General features: G+C 35.1%; 1 protein-coding gene across 1 annotated transcript in view; it reads right to left on the bottom strand.

Moving 5' to 3' along the window:
- Positions 1-25,244, bottom strand: part of LOC114038069 (ankyrin repeat domain-containing protein 26-like) — a 121,319-nt gene that overhangs the window by 41,602 nt on the left and 54,473 nt on the right. Inside the window, 10 exon segments of the mRNA XM_027855175.1 lie at positions 5,760-5,988; positions 7,597-7,814; positions 8,614-8,637; positions 8,639-8,905; positions 12,016-12,142; positions 12,983-13,095; positions 14,999-15,174; positions 17,434-18,388; positions 20,857-21,019; positions 23,445-23,658. Coding sequence (XP_027710976.1) covers positions 5,760-5,988; positions 7,597-7,814; positions 8,614-8,637; positions 8,639-8,905; positions 12,016-12,142; positions 12,983-13,095; positions 14,999-15,174; positions 17,434-18,388; positions 20,857-21,019; positions 23,445-23,658 — 2,486 coding nt within the window.

The following is a 25,244-nucleotide window of genomic DNA, read 5'->3' on the forward strand; positions in this document are numbered from 1 at the left end:
GTTTTGCTGGGTAGATGATTCTTGACTGTAATCCTATCTTCTTTGCCCTCTGGAATATTATATTCCAAGCCCTCTGGTCCCTTAATGTAGAAGCTGGTAAATTTCATGTTATCCTGATTGTGTTTCCACAGTACTTGAATTGTTTCTTTCTGGCTGCTTGCTATATTTTCTCCTTGACCTGGGAACTCTGGAATTTGGCTACAATATTCCTAGGTGTTTTTCTTTGGGGATTTCTTTCAAGAGGTGATCAGTGGATTCTTTCCATTTCTATATTTAGATCTTCTTTGTCACCATGGTCTGACTTTTTTGTGAGGCTTACTCATGATCTCAGCCAATTACTTGAGTTTTAAATTCCTTGTTAAGGTAGGGGTCTGCTTCCAGTGCGGAGAATGTACTGTCCCAAGCTTCAGAGATTTTGTGCAGCTGTTTTCAGAGATACTTCTAGGGACCTGTAAATTTTCACTTCTTCTAAAGTGGTATGATTAAGGGTGAGGTGTTTACTCCCTTCCTGGGCTGTGCTCTGGTCTATGAGTGACCTCAACCACTGTTTTCTGCCTTGGAATTGTGAGGAGGATTTCCTCTCTACCACCACTACATGCTCCACCACACCAGCACTCCTCCTCAGCCCAGGACCACCACCCAGACCTGTGACCCAGATCCAAGCAGGGCAAAGCAAGAGAATCCTGCACAAAGAGATCCCTGCAATACCCCTCTGATCAACCACTCAATTTCCTCTCAGTCTGTGAGCCAGAAGCTCTGAGAACAGCCATAGCCCCAGGGCCACAAGAATCAGGAGGGGTTCAAATGCAATCTCTGACACATGCTTGTTGGGTATATCTAGATAAGTGACACAAAACACTCTTTTCCATGGTCAACTACCTAACTACAGGTTACAAAGTGGCTGGTAATCTGTACTAGTAGAGGAAGTTCTTAACTAGGAGCTCCCTGCATGGATGAAATCATAGGCCAGAAATAAATATCAGAAATAAAATAAACACTAAGATGGATACATAAATTTTTTTTTAAAAAATGAATGCAGACAGCATGTGATATTGCAGAGCACTTGAATACAAATTCATTTTCATTCATTCAAGTATCTAGTTCAACTATAAAATTTGAACCGGGCATCCGCTAGTAGAAAACATTGTGTCCTGTGCCCCAAACAACGCAAATGAAAGGGAGAAATAGTCCTTAACTCCAAGGAGTTCACAATGTAATTTGAAGGGTACTGATTCCTGAAATTCTACACTTAATGCTAACAGTGAATAGAAGGGTTTGAAATTCCATGTTAGAAATAAGGTTTCATTATCTTTTGGGAGAACCATCATTGAAGTATTTGTGTACAATAATGAGCAATATGTTTTCATTAATTTTTTACATTTCTTAAGATTGCAGTGTGATGGATGCCATGTGCTAAGGATGCATTTAAATGTGAGATGGTGGAGAGATGCAGGTGATTTATCCAAATGTAACAAAATGAAGTGTGCTCTGCTCTAACCATTTCTACAGCACATACTTGATTTAATATACTCAGTTTTCTTTTAAAATGCATTAATATGGAGTGATACCTTTTTTTAAAAAAATTGGATATTAGACCAAAGTGGTCCAGTCCACAAATAGAGAGGCAATAAAAACATTGAGCCATGTTGACTACACACCTTTGCATGGATATGGCTGTACAGAAGAAAAGGGAGAAACAGATGGTCAAGGAGCTGAAGAAGTAAGAACACATTTATAGATCTCACACCAAAAAGATTCATTGAAACAAAAGAAAAGGAGTGAAGGTGAGCTGATTCCCAAAGGGAAAGTGTGAATAAATGCCTATATATAAATGAAGTGGTCAAGTCAGAATCAATAAGGAGACTTTCACATGGAATACTTCTCTCAAAATTGCAGAACGATGTTTTTAAAATGAACATTTTAGAGGGGCGGAGCCAAGATGGCGGAGGGAAAGCAGTGACTTGCTTGAGCTCTCCCCCAAATCCCTCCAAATACCTATAAAAAATGGCTCTAAACAAATTCTAAAGCAGCAGAACCCACAAAAAGACAGAGTGAAACAAATTTCCAGCCCAAGATAACCTGGGTGGTTGACTGGAAACGTATATCGCTCCAGGCAGGGAAAGGAGCACAGTTTGGCGCAGACTGCTGCAAACCTGGAGCAGGCCTCAGAGGACTGAATCATGGACAGCTGTGGCGGTTTCCAGACCTCTCAAACCAGGGATGACAAAGACAACTTAGAAGGTCAGTGGGAAAAGTCTGTGACTGCGGTGAGAGAGGAGCTAGATCTCACCGGCAAGTCTCCAGTGCGGCCTGGGGCCACGGCTATTTCCTGAGCTTCTGGCCCACAGTCTGAGGGGAAATCAAGTGGCTAATCAGAGGGGGAATGCAGGGATCTCTCTGCCAGTGCTGAGGCAGGAATCTCTTGCTTTACCAGTGCTTGGATCTGGGTCACAGTTCTGAGGGGTGGTCCTGGGGAGAGGAGAAGTACTGGTGTAAGGGAGCTTGTTGTGGCTGTGGAGAGAAAACACCTCACCCCCTATCATACCACCTTGGAAGAACTTAAAATTTACAGGTCCCTAGAAGTATCTCTGAAAACAGCTGTACAAACCCCTGAAGCTTGGGACAATACATTCTCCACATTGGAAGCAGACTCTTCCCTTAACAAAGAGTTTAAAACTCAACTAATTGGCCAGGATCATGACCAAGTAGTGCAAAAAGAGTCAGACTGTATTATCTTACTTTGGTGACAAAGAAGATCAAAACATACAACCAGAAGAAGACAACAAAGCCAAAGCTCCTACATCCAAAGCCTCCAAGGAAAATATGAATCAGTTCCAGGCCTTGGAAGAGCTCAAAAGGGATTCTGAGAAGCAAGTAAGAGAAGTAGAGGAAAAACAGAATGATGCAAGAAAATCATGAAAAACAAGTCAACAACTTGATAAAGAAGACCCCAAAAAATACTGAAGAAAATAACACCTTAAAAAATTGCCTAACCCAAATGGCAAAAGAGGTCCAAAAAGCCAATGAGGAGAAGAATGCCCTAAAAAGCAAAATTGGCCAAATGGAAAAGGAAGTTCGAAAAATTACCAAGAAAATACTTCCTTAAAAATTAGAATAGAGCAATTGGAAGCATGACTTTATGAGAAATCAAGACATTGTAAAACAAATCCAAAAGAACAAAAAATTAGAAAACAATGTGAAATATCTGATTGGAAAAACAACTGACCTGGAAAATAGATGCAGGAGAGAGAATTTAAAAATTATTGGACTATGTGAAAGCCATGATCAAAAAAAGAGCCTAGACATCACCTTTCAAGAAATGATCAAGGAAAACTGCCCTGATATTTTAGAACTAGAGGACAAAATAGAAATTGAAAGAATCCACTGATCTCCTCCTGAAAGAGATCCCCAAAGGAAAACTTCTAGGAATATTGTAGCCAAATTCCAGAGTTCCCAGGTCAAGGAGAAAATATTATAAGCAGCCAGAAAGAAACAATTCAAGTTTTGTGGAAACACAATCAGGATAACACAAGATTTAGCAGTTTCTACATTAAGGGACCTCAGGGCATGGAACATAATATTCTGGAGGGCAAAGGAGATAGGATTACAACCAAGAATTACCTACCCAGCAAAACTGAGTATAATCCTTCAGGGGAAAAAAAGGTCATTTAGTGAAACAGAGGACTTTCAAGCATTCTTGATGAAAAGACCAGAGCTGAATAGAAAATTTGACTTTCCAATACAAGACTCAAGTGGAACATGAAGAGGTAAACACGAAAGAGAAATCCTAAGAGACTTATTAAGGTTGAACTGTTTACATTCCTGCATGGAAAGATGATATTTGTAACTCATGAGACCTTTGTCAGTATTAGGGTAGTTGGAGGGGAAAAAATATATGTATGTATGTATATATACATATATATATATATGTGTATATATACACACATAATAAGTGTATAGATAGATAGATAGATAGATAGATAGATAGATAGATAGATAGATAGATAGATAGATAGAGGACACAGGGTGAGTTGAAGATGAAGGGGTCATATCTGGAGAATAAAATTAAGGGATGAGACAGGATTATACTAGAGAAGAAGAAAGGGAGAGGTAGAACGGGGTAAATTATCTCACACACAAAAAAAAACAAAAAACAAAAGAAAAGGCTCTTACAGTGGAGGGGAAATGGGGTAAGGTGAGAGGGAACCAATGAATCTTATTCTCATAGGATTTGACTTAAGGAGGTAATAACATACACACTCAATTGGGTATGCAAATCTGTCTTACCCTACAGGAAAATGGGGGAGGGGAAGGGGACAAGACAGTAGGGGGATGATAGAAAGGAGGGCAGATTGGGAAAGGGGGTAATCAGAAGCAAATACTTCTGAGGAGGGACAGGGTCAAAAGAAAGAATAGAATAGATGAGGGGGGCGGGATAGGATTAAGGGAAATAGAGTTAGTTTTTCACAGCATGTCTACTATGGAAGTGTTTTGCATAACTGCACATATATAGCCTATATTGAGTTGCTTTCCTTTTCAATGAGGGTCGGTAGGGAGGGAGGAAGGGAGAAAATTTGGAACCCAGAGTTTTAAAAACACATGTTTAAAAAAAATGTTTTCACATGCAACTGAGAAATAAGAAATATAGGAAATGGCATACAGAAATCTATCCTGCCCTACAGGGAAATAGAAGGGGAAGGGGATAAGAGAAGTGGGGGAGAGATAGAAGGGAAGGCAGAGTAGGGGATGGGGTATTCAGAATGCATGCCATCTTGGGGTGGGGGGAGGGGTGAGATGGGGTGAAAATTTGGAACTCAAAACCTTGTGGAAGTAAATATTGAAAACTAAAAATAAATAAATTTATTAAAAAAACTAAAATGAACATTTTAATTAAATGCTTCATAGGGAAGACAAATTTATTTATCTATCAATATCACCCAGATGCTTAGAAGATATAGACCCATAAAGCTTAATCCTTTAATCTTTATCAATTGATTGATTAATTCATTCAATATATACATTTTTGAGGGCACTTTAGCAGTGTCTTTAAAAAATCCAAAATTTGCTGAACCTAATGTTGACAGCATTACATTTATTGTGTCAGTGCTGGGAAGTGCTTAGAAATGGGCATATTTTAAATAAAGATGCAACAGATATACAATACCTCTTAAGGTTATATACTTAGTTTAAGAAAACCTTTATACAAATATGAATTAAAAAGCTAAAGATAATTACCCATATTACATGGCATTGCTTTGCAAAAGATTTCTCTAGGATACTCTAAAAAGAAGAGGGGTTTTTTTGTGTTTATACATGTGTTTGCTTTAAGAAATTCTTAAAAAAAAAACAAAGAAGAATCACAGAAAGACTTTGTTTTAAGTGTTAGGACGTCATTACATGGGAAAAATAAATCAGAGGAGATACAGCCTCTTTAATTATTGGTTGGTGAGAAAATAATATTCAATTTAAAGAATCCTTATATGAATGCCACTTGTCAAGGTTTCATAAATTTTATAAAAAGAAGTATAAGTATAACTGAGAAGTTATCAGATTAGTAAATATGATAGTCATGGGCCTAAAAAAATTAAAACTCATCTATCATTTTAAATTATCATTACATAAAAGGACTACCTTCATTTTAATAGATCACAAAAATCAAATGATACATTCAAAAATACTAAAGCAGGAAATTTCATTAAGATAAGCAATTTACATTACATCTTTAACATAAAGGATGAAAAAAATTCTAAATGACTAACCCTTGCCAAGTAGGCCTCCACTCTGCTTTCTGAAGACATGGTATTTCCAGTAGAATATACTAAATTTCCTCTTGGAATTAGATTTCTACTGAGGAGCATACTGGTATTAACATTCCCAACATGTGGTGGCTCCAGAACTGGACTTGCAGTAAAACTGTTGATTAAAATTTTATTCTTTTGTTTTTCTTTCTGGAGTCGGTGACTCACCTCAGTTAGCCTCTCACTATTTCTGTGAACATTTAAAAGCACATAAATGGTTAAATAAATATTTTCAAAAATATTTTAAATGGTGGGTGTTTTTATTAATGCTATCATAATTGTAATTTTTCCCTGAGTAGTTTCTTAACTCTGAAAACAATTCAAAAATATGTTATTAAAGTTTTTGGATAATTGAGTTACTTCCATTACAGTCCTTTCCAAATAAATAGTATAAAGAAATTGAGTGAAGAAAAAGGTTGTCAGACTATCCTGGGAAAATTAAAAACAAAATAAACCAAACCACAAAAGATACTTGCAAATCTGGGGTTCCTTACTAAGCTCATCTTTCAGGAAGCCATTAAAAGCACTTGTATTCTATAAAATTGTATTGGAAATTAGTAAAGTTGTTTTAAAGTTGTTCAAATCTGAGTGATTATTCTAGGCAATGCCTTTGCAGTCTTTCCACCTGGACCCAGATAGCAGCCAAAGGACCCAGGGATGCAGTTTCTAGGGGGGAAAGGAGGTGACTCACTTGAGGCTAAAAAAGTCCTGAGACTCTCAACTGTATAGCCAGCCCACAATACCTACCCACCATTGTCACCATTGTCATATATGGCAAGGAAGATTGCTCCATCTCTTTTTTTTAAACAGATAACATCTTTTGGCTATCCAAGACTCTAATTTAAACCCTTCTGTATTATTTCCCTTCTTTCTTTTTTTTTTGTTTTTAGGCAATTGGGGTTAAGTGACTTGCCCAAGGTCACACAGCTAGTAAGTGTCAAGTGTTTGGTCTGAGGCCGGATTTGAACTCAGGTCTTCCTGACTTCAGGGCCAGTGCTCTATCCACTGCACCACCTAGCTGCCCCTGTTTCCTTTCTTTCTTTTCCCCTCCAATAACTCTCACAATGAGCTTTCACATATATAGAAAACAGAAGGGCTGGGACAGTAATGAATTGAAGGGAATGGTTTGACTTGCTGAGGGTCACCAGGATGGCCCCAAGTCCTTCAGTCGTGGTTGTCACCATTAGAAGGTTATTTACAATGTGTTATATATTGCTATGATCCTGTTATACATTTTCAGAAACACTTAAAACCTTTTAATACTGTCATTTGGTGAAATGAGAATAATGTTATTCTAATTTTCAAAATATTTAACTTCATCCTGGAAGGACTAATCTGTAGCATACAGTAAAAAGAAATAATATTGCATACAAATAAGACACTTAAAAATAAATAATTTTCATAGCATCGTAGATTGAGGACTGAAAGAGAAGCCACCTAATCAAACACCCTCATTTTAAAGATGAGGAAACTGAGACCCTGGGAGGTTAAGTGACTTGCTCAAGGCCATACAATAGTAAGCACCAGAGGCAAGATTTGAAGCCAGGTCCTCTGCCTCTAAAGCCAGAGTACTATCTTTCCAATATACCTCACTGCATACTTTTGTACCTAGTTAACATTTTAAAAAATATTTGGTTTACCAATGTTTATAAAAGTATAGTCTCTACAGCTAACCCCCACTTCCCGATGAAGTCATAGATCAGTCCATTAAGGATTCGCTAAATTCAAAATGGAAAACCTTAAAAGCAATCTGATAAGTTTAAGTACTATTTTCTTATGTGTCCCTGTTTGGGCTTACCTGTGTAATTTGTTTGACAATGATCTTCTGAGTTTTAATTCTTCAGAATAAAGCTGTCTGTATCTCTCTAGCTCTGCTTCAGCAGACTCTTGACGTGAATTTTTCATTTTGGAGAGTTCGGATTCCAGATCTCTAATTCGTTGCTCCATTTGGTTTCTTAGGGAAGCACTGTTATTTTCTCTTAATTGTTCTAAGTTCTCTTGAGATGCTGCTTGTATCTACACCAAATGGAAAACAAATAATGAAGTAAACAAAAAAAAATGCAACAAAAAACCCAACTCTATTCTGAAAATTATAGGATGTTTGTTATCATATTCTATTAGGTTTCATTTTAATTTTTGTCAGTGATTCAGAGAGCAATTCTGAATTTCTAAAAACAGATTCTAACTTTGAAAGTATTCATTATCAAGGTCAGCTGAATTAAATTTGAACTAAAAAAAACAACCTATTTCTATTGGATGTTAGTTCACTAGTTCTTATCCTAGTGCTAATATTAGGATCATTATAAAAATAATAGGTATAATTCTAAAAAAAATTTTATCTACAGAATCTTCACGAATATTTTGTTACAATGAAAATATTGGTAGGAGTAAAAAAAAAAACCCTTGACCTTCAATTTTTTGTAATTATGCAAATTATTTTTTAAAAACTCAATTGATGTGGATAGAGTACTGGCCCTGAAGTCAGGAGGTCCTGAGTTCAAATCCAGCCTCAGACATTTGACACTTACTAGCTTTGTGACTCTGGGTAAGTCACTTAACCCCAACTACCTAGCAAACGAACAAATAATCATAGAAAAAATGCCCCTCCCACCCAAAAAAAGTCACTTCAATTGAAAGTATATATGGTTACTTTCAGTAATGATTTCAAATCCTGTAAGAAGGCAGAGGGAGAATATTTAAAATATATATATATACATATATATATATATATATATACTGGATTTAGAACAGGGAAAAAATCCTAAACTTTCATTTACATAGAAATATTTGAAAAGCATAGTAGTGATAAAATAACCTATAAGAATAGGTTGCCTTTTTTTTAGTTTTTCAACAGTCACCTTCCTTGCTCTTTCTTCAATCTCACGTTTGTATTGTGCTATTTGACTGCGTTCTTGCTTAGTGATTTCCAAATGATGCCTAAGATTGACGACTTCTTCTTCCAATTGTCTTTTATTCCCTTGCAGCTTGGCACAATTCTTTTGTAAGATTTTCATAGAAAATAACTCTTCTTGAAGACTTTGATTAATTGATTTATACTGTTTACATTTTGAAGATGCTGCTTCCAATTGTTGTGTAAGGTTTTCAATCTGTTTGTATAAAATATCAGTTTAGCAAATCACACAAGTAAAATTAAGTTCTTTCAACTTAAATACTAATTTAAACCTCTTAAGATTAAATAATTTTTAATTCAGATGTAACTAAATGTATCATTATCTTATATTATAGCTGTATAATATATTTCCTAAAGTGGTTATTTAGGTAAATTGACAAATCAAAAACAAGACTAAAAGGAGAAACCATGGAATTATATTACTAGCTCTTATAGTCTGTATCATCCACATTTAGTACTTGATCCCATATCATCTTCTGTGTTCTCTAATTTTTTCACCTGTCTTTCCTGACCAGCTTTTAGTAGAGTGAGCAGATATCTATAAAATTCATAGTAGATCAACAAATACTTCTTAGGTTATGCTAGGCCTACTGCAACAATAGATCTTAAAAGGAATTTTGAAAGAAATGAGATTCCTTTTTATCATCCTAATGAGAACACTGCTTCTATGATGATAGACTTTACTGAGAAAGTAAATAAATTTATGCTAATTTGAATGTCACATGGTGAGATGCTCAATTTCAGAGCCAAAGAAAATCATGTCTTTTTCATCTATGTAACTATGGTGATAGTGCCCAGGGAATACACAACATTTAACAGAGCTTCTATTGTGTAATGGACCCATTCCTGTTCCCCAAGTGCATTAACAAAACAATCCAACAACCTTAGCAGGACTTCTATCTGTTTTCCTTCAGGCCCAGGAGTTAGATGACTGACTAAAATAAGTGATAAATAAAAAAGTGTGACACCACCGAGTTCCAAAGGGCAAAAACTCAATAAATGTTAAGAAGTTAATTCTTTTAGATAAATATTGATGAGAAAGGCAAGACAGCAGATATCAACTAGGAAAACTAATAGTAGTAAGATGTTTCTAAGGAGTCACTTGTCATTATAGAAAAAAAGTACTAAAACTACTAGTTAGCATCATAGGACTTTACGGTTTGCCAATGTTATCTCACTTGAACACTTGGGATGTTTTTCAAAACCTCTTTAGGACTTTCCTCCAACTTGTGGTGGCCTAAGGTGTTAGAATTGGGGAAATGTCTCGATATCATCAAATACTAGAAACTTAAAAAAAAAGAGTAGTAGCTTCAAATGAATTAGTCAATTTATTATTCTTCCAGCACATGGGCAATCTTTGCTTCCCTAAAATAGAAAAAGCAATGCAGAGAGTATACTGCAAAAGAATAGTTTTCACCCACTTACTGGTGGAATGAAATGAACATCTTCTAAGTCCTTTTAACCCTGTGTTGTATTATGTTTCTTAATATTAGCAGTGGTCTCAAAACACATAAACAGGCAGTTTTTAGGTGAAGAAACTGAAGCTATCTATAGTCATATGAAAAATGTTCTGAATCAGTAGGGATTAGAGAAATGCAAATTAAAATGACTCTGAGGTACCACATCACATCTATCAGGTTGGCTAACATGAAAAAAAAAACAGGAAAATTATAAATGTTGGAGAAGTTGTGGGAAAATTGGAACACTAAGGCATTGTTGGTGGAGTTGTGAACAGATTCAACCATTCAATTTGGAACTATGCCCAAAGGGCTATATAACTGTGCATACCCTTTGACAATCATAAAGATGGGAAAAGAACCCACATGTACAAAAATATTTATGCATCTCTTTTTGTGGTGTCCAAGAACTGGAAATTGAGGTGATGCCCATCAATGAGGAATGGTTGAACAAGTTGTGGTACATGAATGTAATGGAATATTATTGTGCTATAAGAAATGATGAATAGGCAGACTTCAAAAAAACCTGGAAAGACTTATATGAACTTATGCTGAGTGAAGTGAGCAGAACCAGGAGAACATGGTACACAGTAATAACCACATTGTGCAATGACTAACTTTCATAGACTTGGCTCTTCTCAGGAAATCTAAGATAATTCCAAAAAATTCATAATGGAAAATGCTATCCACATCCACAGAAAGAACTATGGAGTCTGGATGCAAATTGAAGCATTCTATTTGCTCTTTTTTGTTGTTTTGTTTTGTTTCTTCTTCCTCCGAGTTCTTCCCATTGTTCCCAATTCTTCTTTACAACATGACTAATGTGAAAATATGTTTAATATGAATGTATATGTAGAGCCTATATCGGATTGCATGCCATTTTGGGGAGGAGAGAGAGGAGAGAGAGGGAGAAAATTTAAAACTCAAAAGCTTATCAGGGCAGCCAGGTGGCGCAGTGGATAGAGCACCAGCCCTGAAGTCAGGAGGACCTGAATTCAAATCCGGCCTCAGACCAAACACTTGACACTTACTAGTTGTGTGACCCTGGGCAAGTCACTTAACCCCAACTGCCTAAAAGAAAAAAAAAACTTATGGAAGTGGATGTTGAAAACTAAAAATAAATAAATAAATTTGAAAAAAAAATATTAGCAGTGATCACCTTGCAATCAAACTGTTGCTTTATTTGTTCTTTGTCATTTTAAAATCTCTTAAAGAACAAGTGATTTGCAAATTATTTCTGCCTATTAGTCCTCCTTTTGGGGGGATTTTTTTTTCATCTTTAGGATTACAGAAGAAGAGTGTCAGAGGGAGATCAGAGGTTCTAAGAGGCCCTGCAAATACTGACCCCTAAAAGGCTTTCCAGCATTTGGTTTTTCAAACCACCCATTCCCTTTGAGATCACTCTAATTGCTAGAAAGTTTTTCTTTACATCAAACCTAAATTTGTGTCTTTGCCACTTCTATTCATGAGGAAAACAAGTCTAATATTTCTCCAACCTAACAATGTTTTGAAATACTTGAGAAGTGCTTTTAACACAATATATTTAGATATATTCAATTTGATATGAATTTTATAATGGGAGTAGAGGAAAAATTTCTAATATACAAATCTATATAGAAAGTCACTGGATCCCAAAATTTTCAGGGAGACATAGTCTCCAAGGTTGTCCACTGAGACCCTGAGAAAAGCAAGAATTGTGTGACTAAGCCTTAGATAGAAAGTGCTGCCTTCCATGGAGAAGATGTAAATCTTCCCATGGGTACTGTGTCCAATGACCACCTACATATATAACTATCTCAAAAGGAATATAAAGATAAGACACTTTACATTTTCCAATATTAAGGATTACCTTATTTTTTAACTTATTAATTTGTCTATCCATTTCAGAATGTGTTTGCATCCATCTCTCCTCATAAACATCTCCTTTTTCGTATTCTCTTAATTTCTTTTGTGTTGTTTTCAATAGTTTTTTAAATCTGTGAGAATGAACAGAATATTTCGATCAAACTCTTTATAGCTTAAATATTATACACTTAAAAAGTATTGTTTTTGACCCATTGCCTTAAATTATTTTCAGGCATAGAGAAGAAAATAAGTCTAAAACAATTTCTTAAGGTCACCCAACTCAAATCGGACAATATTTAGTTAAAATAAAACCAAAGTAACACTAGCCTCACTAATCATTTCATCTCTATTTCAAAAGATGTATATTCATCATAGGCTCTGCATTAGTATCTCTTCATTGTAGAATATTTCCCAAAAAGATTTCTGGTTACACTGTAATATTTGTAGAAAGGGGGATATCTTCCAGTAATATAACCCAAAAGTTAAATGATAAGTAAATTTATTTGGAAAAGTTTTATGGTGAGGTTTTGTACCTTTGTTTTTTTTTTAATTGTAGATCTGTGTAAATTAGTTGGTCAAGTATTTAAATGCCCTTAGTTCACAAAACACAAATGATGAGTCCTTGATTGGATTTTCTTTGGAGCATTCTTAAGCACTTATCACATTCTTATTTGCACACATTATTTGTGTCCCTCCATTACCTCTTTTACTGGAAAACATATTTTAAGATAAAGGTGCTACACAGCATTTTACTATAACTTCAAAGATGCAGGTCAGAAGATTTGATTTTCAGCAATCATTTAGTTAATAAAATGAAAATGAAAAAATCTTTGTTCACTTAGAATTATATATGCTATAATTATCCAAGTGTTAATGTATAAAATGAAGTTGTAGTTAGGACTTGACAAAATAGTTAAGTCTTTGCTTACTTAATGTGTGGTTGAAACAGCCTGCAACAAAAAGGATCTTACCCACTGAGGTCTTTGTGTAATTCATCATTTCTCTTCATTTCTTGTTCTACACGATTTTCCAGAGATTGCTTTATCTCAATGAGTTTCTGTAATTTTTCCTTTTCAGTATTAATCTTTGAAAACAGTTTTACAAAGAGAAATGTTACAAGAAAAGAACTGGCATTTTAAAAATGGATACTTTTCATTAACTCCGGATCCAGCTATAAATATCAGTTTAAGCACAGTTTATAAAATCAAAACAAATATGGAAAAATTGATCTTACTTTAAAAAAGACATACTTTCCTCTGATTTCACTACAAACTATTTCTTTTTTGAGATTTGGATCAGTGAAAGTTCTCATTTGATTTCAATATAGGTTACACTAATAATGTGAATAAATTTTAAAATGATTGAAATGCATAGGAATGCATAGAATGTGGGCCGAGTTTGCCAATACACACTGGAGGAACAATGGCCTTCTCCCTTGCTCTAGAGACAATGTAAATGGTCTCCTCATCCCTATTACCCCATGTTGCAACACCTGGCCCATGTTCTAAGCATTCCTATCTTGAAATGTGTATGTATATATATATGTATATGGGGGAGGGCAGCTAGGTGGCGCAGTGGATAGAACACCAGCCCTGAAGTCAGGAGGACCTGAGTTCAAATCTCGCCTCAGACCAAAACACTTGTCACTTACTAGTTGTGTGATCCTAGGCAAGTCACTAAACCCCAATTGCCTTTATATATATACACACACACACACACACACACACACACACACACACATACATATTTATATGTATATATGTATATATACACATGTGTGTGTATGTTCTTATGTTAGGCTACTATATATATGTGTGGCAGGGGGGTGTGCGTTCTTACGTGAGGCTATAAAACTGTTCTCCAAATCTCTTTGTATTTAGCTAAGTAAGATCTGTATAAATTCATATTTCGTTAATCTTCTTGAGTGCTACCTACTGCTGTAGATTATGAGCCAGGCTAATGATCTATCCCTTTGTCAACTTCCTTTCAAGGTTTTTAACTTCTCCCTTCTCCAGTGGTCTTCTCTATCTTACAAAGGAAGAAAGAACCCTCCTCATTCTACTGAAATCTGCTGCCTTTTCTAGATTCCTTTTCCTTCACCTCTTTGCTTCCAAAACTTCTCCAATGAATGACTATCTCACAGTTGCCATTTCTTCATCTCTTATTCCCATTTCATGCATCTATTTATTTATGATTGTTTGCTTATTTATTTGGTCTGTATCTGTGATTTAATTGGTATAGGGAACAGACAGGCCCTGTGCCCAGCCTGCAATTTAGAATCTGCAGCTCTCAGAGTCTTAGGGAATGGCTTAGGGCACCAAGAGTTTACAAGGCTTGCCCAGGATCACAAAGTCATCTGTGTCAGAGTTGGGATTTGAACCCATGTTTTCCTGATTCTGAGGCTAGCTCTCTATGCAAATAACATAGTGCTTTCCTTTCTTTCCATGAAATCTGGATTACCTCCATACTACTCTACTGAAATTGCATTGTCAATAGGCAGAAGTTCTATCCATACCCAAAAACCTTTCTTCTTAGTCTCTGACTTCACTGCAACATAGGATCCTGTTTCTCTTATCTGATTTGTCATTTATTATCCCTGTAAATTATCCCTTCATGGTGTTTCTCTTTCCTGTTTTATCTCATGGCTATTTCTACTTCACAGAGCTGTTTGGTGATTAAATGAGATAATATATGTGAAGGGCTTTCTAATCATAAAGTATGATAGAAATGATATAGTTATTGTTACTTTGAAAAACACTTCATTCCTTGTGTGAGGAGAAATAAACAAAATTGTCAACTGCCTAAAGAGTGAATACAATTATCCCAATTTAAAAGTACAAATGGTGGAGGTTATAGGTTTTGTTCTAAATCAGTTTAAATGACAGGCACAGTGTTCAGGAAATATATGGTATTGATAAAAAATAAATGTTACACTGAAAACACTTTCCATTAATCAGTGACAAGTTACTGACTTTTTGCATACATACTTTACTTTTGGTCTGATCTGTTTCGTTCTGTAGTTTTTTCACATCTTCTAAATCATTTCGAAAAAGTGATGTAGCCTCTAGTGAAGCTTCTGTCACAGGTTGGTTTTTTTTGGAATCAGCAAGTTCTTGTTGAAGCTTTCTTACTGTATCCTGATAGAAATATGTCCCAATTATTTCTATTACTGATTTCATAAATCAATGTTAGGTCATATAAAGTAAATATACTTTCATCACATGTAACTTAATTTCATAAACATATTCATAGTTATCATAGATTTAGAACTAGACAAAGTCTTAGAGACTATTTAATTCAACCACCTCATTTTGCACATGAGGAAACTAAGCCCCAAAGAGTTACTCAAGGTCATAAACTTAGTAATTAATAGAGAAAAGGATTGGAACTTAGTTCTTGAGACTACAATGCTCTTTTGACTACACCACTCACCCTCCATTCAGCATGGATCAAATGCTATCTTCCTACACGTTCAGTCTGATTTCCCTATTCCTTCTTTTTGAAAATTATAACATCTCCAAAGCCACATAGGGGATAATTTCTTTTTATTTGCAACATGGATGGTGGCGGAATGGGGGAGGGAAGAATATATAGCTTCCTATACTCGATAGAAACATTAGGGTTTTTTCCTTTCCATTTTTCAGAAAAGTTAACTACCTTATTTCTTTGCACAGGCCCTTATAAGAATAAAGACATCTATAAGAACAAGTTGCATTTTCCTTCCTCTCATAGTTCCCCTGAAGAATAATCTTATGCACTGATACGCTTGTCAGGGTTCATTAAAGAACTTAAAGTGACTGATTTGATTTGCTGAAAGCAAAAAAAAAAATAGGATTGGGGTGGGGGGATTGCTAGCTTCTATTCACATCTTCAACTGTCCTTGCCAAGCCTTCAAAGCAGTTCCTTTTTCTGTTAGGATAGGAATTATACTCGTGGTTGCAATCAATGGAACAAAAAAAGGGGAAAGTATAGAAAATTTGGTAGTTCTCTCACTTATGTATAGAGAGTATGGTGCAAGGTCACAGCTAAAGGGAACCCACATTATTTAATTTCATTCTCTAACCTAGCAGGAATATCTCCATACACATTTGTGCATGTATAAACATGTACAAACATACATGTATATGTACATATACACATATACACACTTGTATATGTATTTACAGATATAAAACATCCAGTTCATTTTCACTAAAGAGCAAAGTAAATTATTGTACATATTATTAATACCAAATGAAGCTAGAAAGCAAAAGGAATTAAAAATTTTCCATCTGCTTAGATAAGAGTATCTTGTAAAAGTAAATTTAACTAAAGTCCAGAACAACTTTTTAAAGGAAACCTAAGCTAAAAGAAGCTGATATAAAATCATGAAAGGAAAAATTGGCATAATTAATTGGATTCCTACAAATAAACCATATTCTAGTATGAAATGACTAGATTCAAACACATAATCATATACATGAAAAATAAAATTTAAAAACATTTTATATATGAAATGGTTACCCAGTACAATACTTGGTAGTCCTGCCACCCACTGCATATATGAAAAATCACAGATAATGAGAATTGCTATTAGACTGTTAAAAGCTATCTATCTTCAACAAATGAAAGGTAGAGATCCCAGAACCTGCAATTTTGGACATTAAGCAAGAGGTTTTAGTAAAACAGTGAAAAAATACTAAGACAAATAAAAAATATGTAGTAGGAAAGCAAAAACACGTTTGTTTGCTTTTTTAAATGGCTTTATTACCACACACACGAAAAAAAATGAATGCTTGATGCACAATCATGATCTCTTTGAACAGAATTACTGTCCTAAATTTTAAAGGAGAGTAGTCGCTAGTGTTTGGAATTTCATTACAATATGATCCAGTGTTTAATATTTCTAAAATTAGTTCAAAGTAGTTTGAATTAAAACTACTCAGACTGATAAGCTGTTTAAATGATTATGAAAAGGGTAACTATAATATCCCACAGTATCTCAATTCAGATATGAACTGTTACATTATCACTAGCATAATTTTTCATGATTTATCTTAAGTTTTATAATTTCAAATAATTTATTCTATTGAATATTAAAATGGAATATTATTAGAATTATAACTATATCAGTATTTATTTAGAAGTGATTAATTCCATCTACCTTTATTAAACCAACCTTCTGCCTTTAAAATTTCATGGGTTACATAATATTTTTAAGCAAAGTGAGTCATTCTACTTAAAGATGGATATCAGGTTGATTTTTAATGTGTTATTGCTTCCTCATTCTCCTTTCTTACATGTCAGAATTTTTACAATTAAAGTTAATAACATCATCTGCCTGCTGAAAATTCAAATTTCTAATTTACCTTGATCAAAATTACTTTGAATTTCATTTCAAAAAAGTTAAATGCTTATCAAATGATATTTTTTAAAGACCTACCTCTTTCTGCTTTCTCATTTTCATATTTACACATTTGATCTTTTAAGTATTTACATTCACTGATTAACTCTTTATTTCTGCATTCTACCATAAGAACTTGTTTTTCCATATCAGCATGAAGTTTATTGAAGAGATCAATAAACTGTACCTGGGCATCTCTCAATACCCTTTCTTTAAAGGTTTCTTCTTTTTGGGAATCTTCACGCTGTTGCCGAAGCAACATATTTTCACCCTGGATTTGGGCTAATCTTTCTTGGATAGATTCATATTTGATGATACATTTGTTCAGTTTTTCCTTTTCCATTTGATTTGTGTGTTCCAGTTCCTTTACTTTATATTGGGCCTGGTTTAATTCTCTCTGTATGCTTTCTAAAATGAGTGTCTTTTCTCTGAGAGAATCACATACATGGTGTAGCTCATTTTCTAAACTATTGGCATTACTTTCAGCTTTAGAGAGTTCTTGAGAAAGGACACCATTCTTCTCTCTTAGACTAGACAAGTCATAATTTAGTTTGTCCTGTAAACGAAGCCACTCATCTCGTTCTCGCTGAAAGCTATGTTCAAGGTCCAGTTTTGATGTCTGACTTTGTTCATGATCACAAATAGCAGAAGTCAGACGGGAACGGTATGATTCAATTTCTGTCTCTAATCTGTCTCTGTTTTGTTTTTCATTCTCCAATTTAGAGTTCAGGATTGCATTCTCAGTTGTCAGAACATTTACTTGTCCACTGTACTGGGATATTGTTTTTGTTAATGCTTCTTCATTCAGTTTTAATTCCTTTTGAAGCTCATCATTCTTTTCTTTTAAAACTTCATTTTCTTCTGTATATTGGCTTTCTTTTTCTTGATCCTTAATTTTTACTGTGTCTAACTCCAGTTTAAATACAGCAACTTCATCCTGTAGGGTTTGATTTCTATGCAGCAGATATTTTTCTTTTTCATTGCTATTAGGAACCTAAACACAATGAACAGGAAAAAAATTGCTACTCAAAATAAAATTATGCATTCTGATTTTTGCTTCGTAATTAGAAATAAACCCCAAGGGCCAAGAATCCTAATGTATTCAAAGAGAACAGAAATTGAGTGGGTTTCACCTATTTCACATTTCTGTCAGACTCAATTTTCTGAAAGAACATATCTTAAAAGTGCTACATCATTCAGAGGATACGTACTTCAGCTATTCAGTGCTCAAAACAGATAGGCATTTCACTATATGATATATGAGTATATTTTATAAATCCTGTATTTTTAAGTCCCCAAATCTGACTGCCTTTCAGCATATTTTATTTCCTTTGTTGTATCCATTGAATCCCACACTGGCTATGCATGGTGTTATGATAAAAATAACAGCACCTAATATTTACAGAGGCCTTTTAAAGTACTTTGCAAAGTACTTCCAAGACATTATCTGACATAAGCCTTCCAAACACCCTTATGAGGGAAATATTCATATTATTCTCGCCATTTTACAGATTAGGACTTAGGTTAGGAGAGGTTATTAAATAACCTGCTCATTGATACACCTAGTAAGCATTACAAGCAGTATCTGAATCCAGGTCTCTTCAGACTCCAAATCTAGCACTCTTTTCCAATAGCTAATTTCCACCTAGGTGTTGAAGATTAGTTGTCCTACAGTTAGTGTCATTGTCCTGGTACGACTATCTTAGCTGCAGACTAATGAAGTGATAACAGTCTTAGAATTTCTTAGTGTACATCTTGAGAACAGTCTATTCTCTGATAGATCTGTAGCATTTTCAGAGCATCACTGATTTAGAACTTTTAGAGGTTATCTAGTCCAAACCTGTCATTTTAGGGATGGGAAAAGTGAGGCCCAGAGTGGGATCAGTAGATGATAACCTAACCCTAACCATGAAAGTTTAAAGGAATATTGAAAGCATTATTGATGTCAGAATATAAAAAGTTAATTTTGCATTTCTATCAGAGTAAAAGTGGTCCAGGAGCATTTGTCCCCATTCAGGACTGGTGGAAACAGCTATATCAAAAAGCTCCGGAGCCTCATTCTATGAGATCCCTTCTATAAAGACAGGAGAAAGGTATGAATAGGCAGCAACTGAATTAAATGAAGCACTCCAGCGCCCAGACACCAAAGGATTACTAAGGGCAAACAACCTGAATGATTTAATTCAAACCACTGTTGAAAAAAAAAAGAAAATAATAATCCTAAATTTGGCATTTGATGAACTTGTGTTTTTCTATCATGCTGAGCAATGATGAATGTGAATGAATGAATCCTTGCCATGTATAGAGCCTTCTTTTAGAAATCTAAGTGAAATTTATTCTTGTTGTACATGCTTTTATTCCTTCTCTGCTCACTAGCTACTATAATTCTGTGGTAGACACAAATGAATAAAATGGTACAGGCTAAATCTGATTAAGTTTGAGTACAGAAATATTTTTACCTTCTCAGTTTTGGAAGCTATGCTTCTCTTAATGCAATGCAAAATTACATCAGCTTTTTGGTTGCCAAATAACAGCACTGAGTCAATTAAGCTTAGAGCTCACTAAGACTCCTACAACTTTTCAGGCAAAATGCTATCTAATCATATTTCCCCCAACTTATACTTGTGAAACTAATTTTTTGTGCCTAATTATAAACTTTACCTCAATTCTTACTGAATTTCATCTTTTTAGTGGATTCAGTTCAGTGTTCTGACCTATTAAGACTTTGCCTTTCTTCCATTTAGAAAGGCTTGGATAATTTTAATTGCATAAGGAAGAGGTAAAGATGCTAGAGAATAATAAACTTTTCTGAAAGACTGAAGGGTGTGTGGTAAAGTGGAATATAAGGAACAGAGAAAGGGACTGAACCTGAAATGTCATTAGCCTAGAGATTTTTCAGGTAAGGAAACTCCCTCTGCCAAGGTAGAGAAGTTCTCTGCAACTTATAGTCTTAGACTGGGGACAGAGCAGTGATGTCAAACAGATCCCCCCAGTTCTGTGTTTTGTGGGCAGTTTTTGGAGAGTTTGAAACATCTGGCTTAGGCTCAGATGAAATGACTTGCCAAGGGTCATATAGTCAGGATGTGTCAGTTGCAACACATGAACCCAGGTCTTCCTCAATTTGAGGGGAGATCTATCTGCTATACCATACTGATTCTCTGTGAGACACTTCAAAAAGTACTAGCTCCATCTTACCCTTACCATGCCTATTTAGCCTGTAATTTTACATTCAAATGCTAAAATAAGGGATTTTTTCTTTATTTTTCTTTATGAATACATTTTATGAATGACTAAACCCAACTTAGTTATACTAGACATAAATACCATAGTCCTTTTTTAGGATTAAAAAGACTTCACAGTATTCACCTGCCCTCCCAGGGAACCCATAAAGATTCTTAACTAAGAAAAGATGGAAATATTGACTTTTAAATTCCAGTTTGCCAGTTTCAAATTATTTCTTACTCTTTTCAGTTCAAGGTCCAGAGTTCTAAGAGTGAATTCAAGTTGCTGTTTTAGCTCCACTTCTTTACTATATTGTTCTTCTTTTCTTCTTAACTGTTCTCTTATTTTTTCAAATAGCATTTCTGCAGTCACTCGCTTTACTTCCTCTTGCTTCAGCGTAAACCTAGATTAAAATTGCTTTTTTAAAAATCACAGTTCAATAGAAATAAGTAGCATAATGCCATTTAATTATATTCAACTGGACCATTAAAGGAAAAGAATATTAATTTGAAGAGAACTGGATCTGTGTAGGGAACTCACTATCAGGAATCTCCCTCTACTGATGCAGATTGGTCCCTGCTCTGCAATTTTGAGCCTTAGATAGTTCATGGGGTTATTGAGGATTTATATCACTTGTTTAAGGCTCACACAGTCAGGATGGGTCAGAAATGAGACATGAAGCCATTTCTCTACCCAGGCTACTCCAGGGCATTAAACTTCTATCAAAAATGTATAATATAGTTTTTTGGGTGCTTTGGCTTTCTATATTCAATGGAGAAACATTCCATAAATTGGATACATACGCCCACCTACTTCCCTCCTTTCCTGCCTGCCTTTTTGGCTTTAAAACTTTACTGAACTGTACTAAAGAGGAGCTAGAGGAAATTCCTGAGTTTTGATACATCTGAATGACTCTGATAAAAAGTTTAGAGGGAGAGGCAGAGGCAAGATGGTGGAGCCATCGCCTGAGCTCTCTTCCAAATCACTTCAAATCACTTTGAAAAATGATTAAACAAATTCTAGAGCAGCAGAACCCACAAAAAGATGGAGTGAAAAAAATTTCCAGCCCAACACAACTTGGAAGGTGGGCAGGAAAGGTCTGTTGCACCAGAATGAGAGAGGAGCATAGTCCAGCACAGAATGCGCCAGTACAGACCAGCCCCAGTTCCAGGAAATCAGGAGCAGGCCTTGGGACTGACTTAATCAGCAGCAACAGCAGTTGCCTCTAGAGCTCTCAGCCTGCAAAGGGTAAGGGGGTCCAAGAACTGTTCAAATAGAGGCCTTTTTGCTAACCCTGAGGCAGACCTCTGTTGCTTTGCCCATACTGGATCTGGGTCACAGTCCTGGGTGGCAGTCCTAGGGCAGGAGGAGCAGTAGCATAGCTGAGCTTGCAGCCACAGTGGAGGAGGGACCTTCCTTACAGTTCCAGGGTAGAAAAGAGCGGTTATGGTTGCTTACAGATCATAGCACACACATAGCACACACAAGGAGAGTAGTAAACACTTATCCTTAGATCATACTACTTGGAAGAATTGAAAACTTACAGGTCCCTAGAAATATCTGTGAAAACAGCTGCACAAAACCCCTGAAGCTTGGGACAGTATGACTTCCACCCTGGAAGCAGAGCCCTACTTTAACAAAGTGTTAAAAGTCAAAACATAGGCTGGGAAAATTAGTAAACAATGGAAAAAAACTAAGACCATAACACTTACTTTGGTGAGAAGGAAAATCAAAACATATACCCAGAAGAAGACAACAAAGTCAAAGCTCCTACATCCAAAGTCTCCAAGAAAAATATGAATTGGTCTCAGGCCATAGAAGAGCTCAAAAAGGATTTTGAAAATCAAATAAGAGAAGTAGAGGGAAAATGGCAAAGAGAAATGAGAGTGATATACAAAAATATTTATAGCAGCTCTTTTTGGGGGTCAAAAAATCAGAAACTGAGGGAATACCCATCAATTGGGGTATAGTTGAACAAATTGTGGCATGTGATTATGATGGAATACTATTGTCCTATAAGAAATGATGAGCAGGATGCTTTCAAAAAACCTGGAAAGACTTTCATGTGCTGATGCAACATGAAATATGTTGTGTACAAAATAACAACAATATTGTGAAAAACAGCAGTGAAAAACTTAGCTATTCTCAGCAATACAATCATCCAAGACAACTCCGAAGGACTTAGGATGAAAATGCTACCCATCCCCAGAGAAAGAATTGATGGTGTCTCAATAAAGATTGAAGCATACTTTTTTTTTTACTTTATTTTCTTCAGTTTTATTTTGTCAATGTTTTCTTTCACAACATGACTATTATGGATATGTTTTATATGACCATACGTGGATGAGTTATTTTGAACTGCCTGCCTTCTCAATGAGGGGGGTTGGGGAGTGAGGAAGGGAGACTTTGGAACTAAAGTTCTAAAAACGAATGCTAAAAATTGTTTTTACATGTAAATGTGGAAAAACAAAAATAAAATACTAAAAAAATGTTTAGAGGGAAATGAAGAAAAAATTCCTGACTAAAATAAGGTGTGGGAATGATTTCTACATTTCCCTCATCCATTTTCTCATTACTAATGATTATTCAGAGTTGACTTTTACTTCATTTTGAAAAAAAAAAATTCCAATTGTGTTATAGTTTTGAAAGTTCACGAAAAATGCATCTCTAATGGATGTTCACATAATAAAAAGGATTAAGTAGGGCTCATTATATTATTATTTTAAAGATGTGTCATTTTTGCCTTCCCAACCTCAAATCCTCTCTCAGAATGCTTCAACATAAGAGAAATGCTTTGAAGTCTTTATTGAAACTCACGAGTTAGATACCTGAGACTACAGAGTTCTCTGTCCCATTCTGCTTTTTGATGCTCTAACTGGGATTTCATTTCTCTTGATTCTGATAATTCTTCCTGTAGTCCAGTGATCTTGTTTTCTAAACTCTTAACTTTTCTGGTGAGTAGTGTACAGTGTCCTTTTTTAAGTTCTATTGATTGTCCAAATCTAAGAACTGCATCCTGAATTTTCAAAAGGCTAATAAGATCTGTACAGAGAAAAACACGAGTAAATAAATATGAGTATTTTAAAATCTGCAGTAAAATATGAGTATTTTAAAAGTAGCACTATACTTAGAATTCAGATTCCACATATAAATCCTAAGGATATACCAAAATATTATTTTGTCAAAAGATTTACATTGAATTTGAAAATAACCTATTTTCTTGTGGGCATTGTGGACAATTAAAAAGAATCTCTAAGTTACACATAACTTTAGAAAAAATCATTTGAAACCTCAGAATTCTTCAAAATGTGAGAAAAATATACGTGAAAATTAAACATTCTGATGTGTACTCTGGGGGGGACGAATAAGGTTAATAAAGTGGATTATACATTTAATATCTATATATTCTAAATATACTGAATTATTTTAGAAGTATCATAAATACATTTTACCCTAAATAGTTATAGGTAAACACTGCTTCTTCCTTAGGGACTTATAATATAAATCTGTATGTAATATTCATACAATAACATCCATCCTCATTTATTCAGTGGACAGACTTTTGGTTACTTTAACCAAAATGTAGCTGAGACACCAGAAGAAAATGAAAAAAATCATCCGAGCATTAAGGAAAAAAAGCTGCCACAAAACCCAGGCACTTTATTCTGCAGAGAAATACATAGGCAAATTTAGACCTAATCCAGAGTTACAAATGTGTGTTATATGAAGTTACAAATTCAAGAGGCTTGGTTATCAAGTTTCCCTTGGCAACTTTCAGTTCTTCATACATTTCAGTGTTTAGCAGAATTAAAGCAGCAAGGAGAGAACAGGGTTGCTACAGGTAGACACACTTATCATAGTGGGTGGTGAAGCTGACAGTAAGGGAAATCATAAGCTCGAAGATTGAAAGCAAAAGAAGAAACTGAGGCACAGGGAAGTTAAAGGACTTGTTGAGATTGACACAGGTAGCAGGTGTATAAGGCAGAATCTGAACCTAGGTATTCATGACTTTATGTCCAGTACACTACCCTATATGCCATGCTGACAGAAGGATTATAAAAATTAGGCAGAACGTTTGTGAGATTGTTGACATTTTTGGCCAGTTAGTGAAATATTTGAATATTTTGGCTATTCTCTCCATGAAAGTGATCACTGCCTGATATCTTTATGCATCTAGTCATGTCAGTCTCTTTAATGGTTCTCTATTGTCAACCCAGCAAATAAAATTTATATACTTTGTCCTAGCATTCAATATTAATAACTCACATGTAGTAATACAGCACATATAGGCTCACAACAATCCTGTGAAATAAGGTATTTTATAGATGAAGAAACTGAAATTCCAAAATGCTTGGTTCTTCCCCTTACACTCCCATGATCTACACCTACTGAATTCATACCCATCCTTTAAAACTCAACTCAAATGCTACCTTCACAAAGAGGTTATTTTGATTCTTGATAGTTAATGTTCTTTCCCACTTTGAACCTCACATAGCAGAATGACTATACTCCTCAAGTATACATATATATTTTTAATATTAGAGTTATCTATGTAGGCTATATCCCCCTACTAGATTGCACACTCAATGAGGACAACGACTGTGTCTTATCTAAATTTTGTGTATATG

This window comes from Vombatus ursinus, unplaced genomic scaffold, assembly GCF_900497805.2.
Source record: "Vombatus ursinus unplaced genomic scaffold, bare-nosed wombat genome assembly UNPS02010788.1, whole genome shotgun sequence".
Lineage (NCBI taxonomy): Eukaryota > Metazoa > Chordata > Mammalia > Diprotodontia > Vombatidae > Vombatus > Vombatus ursinus.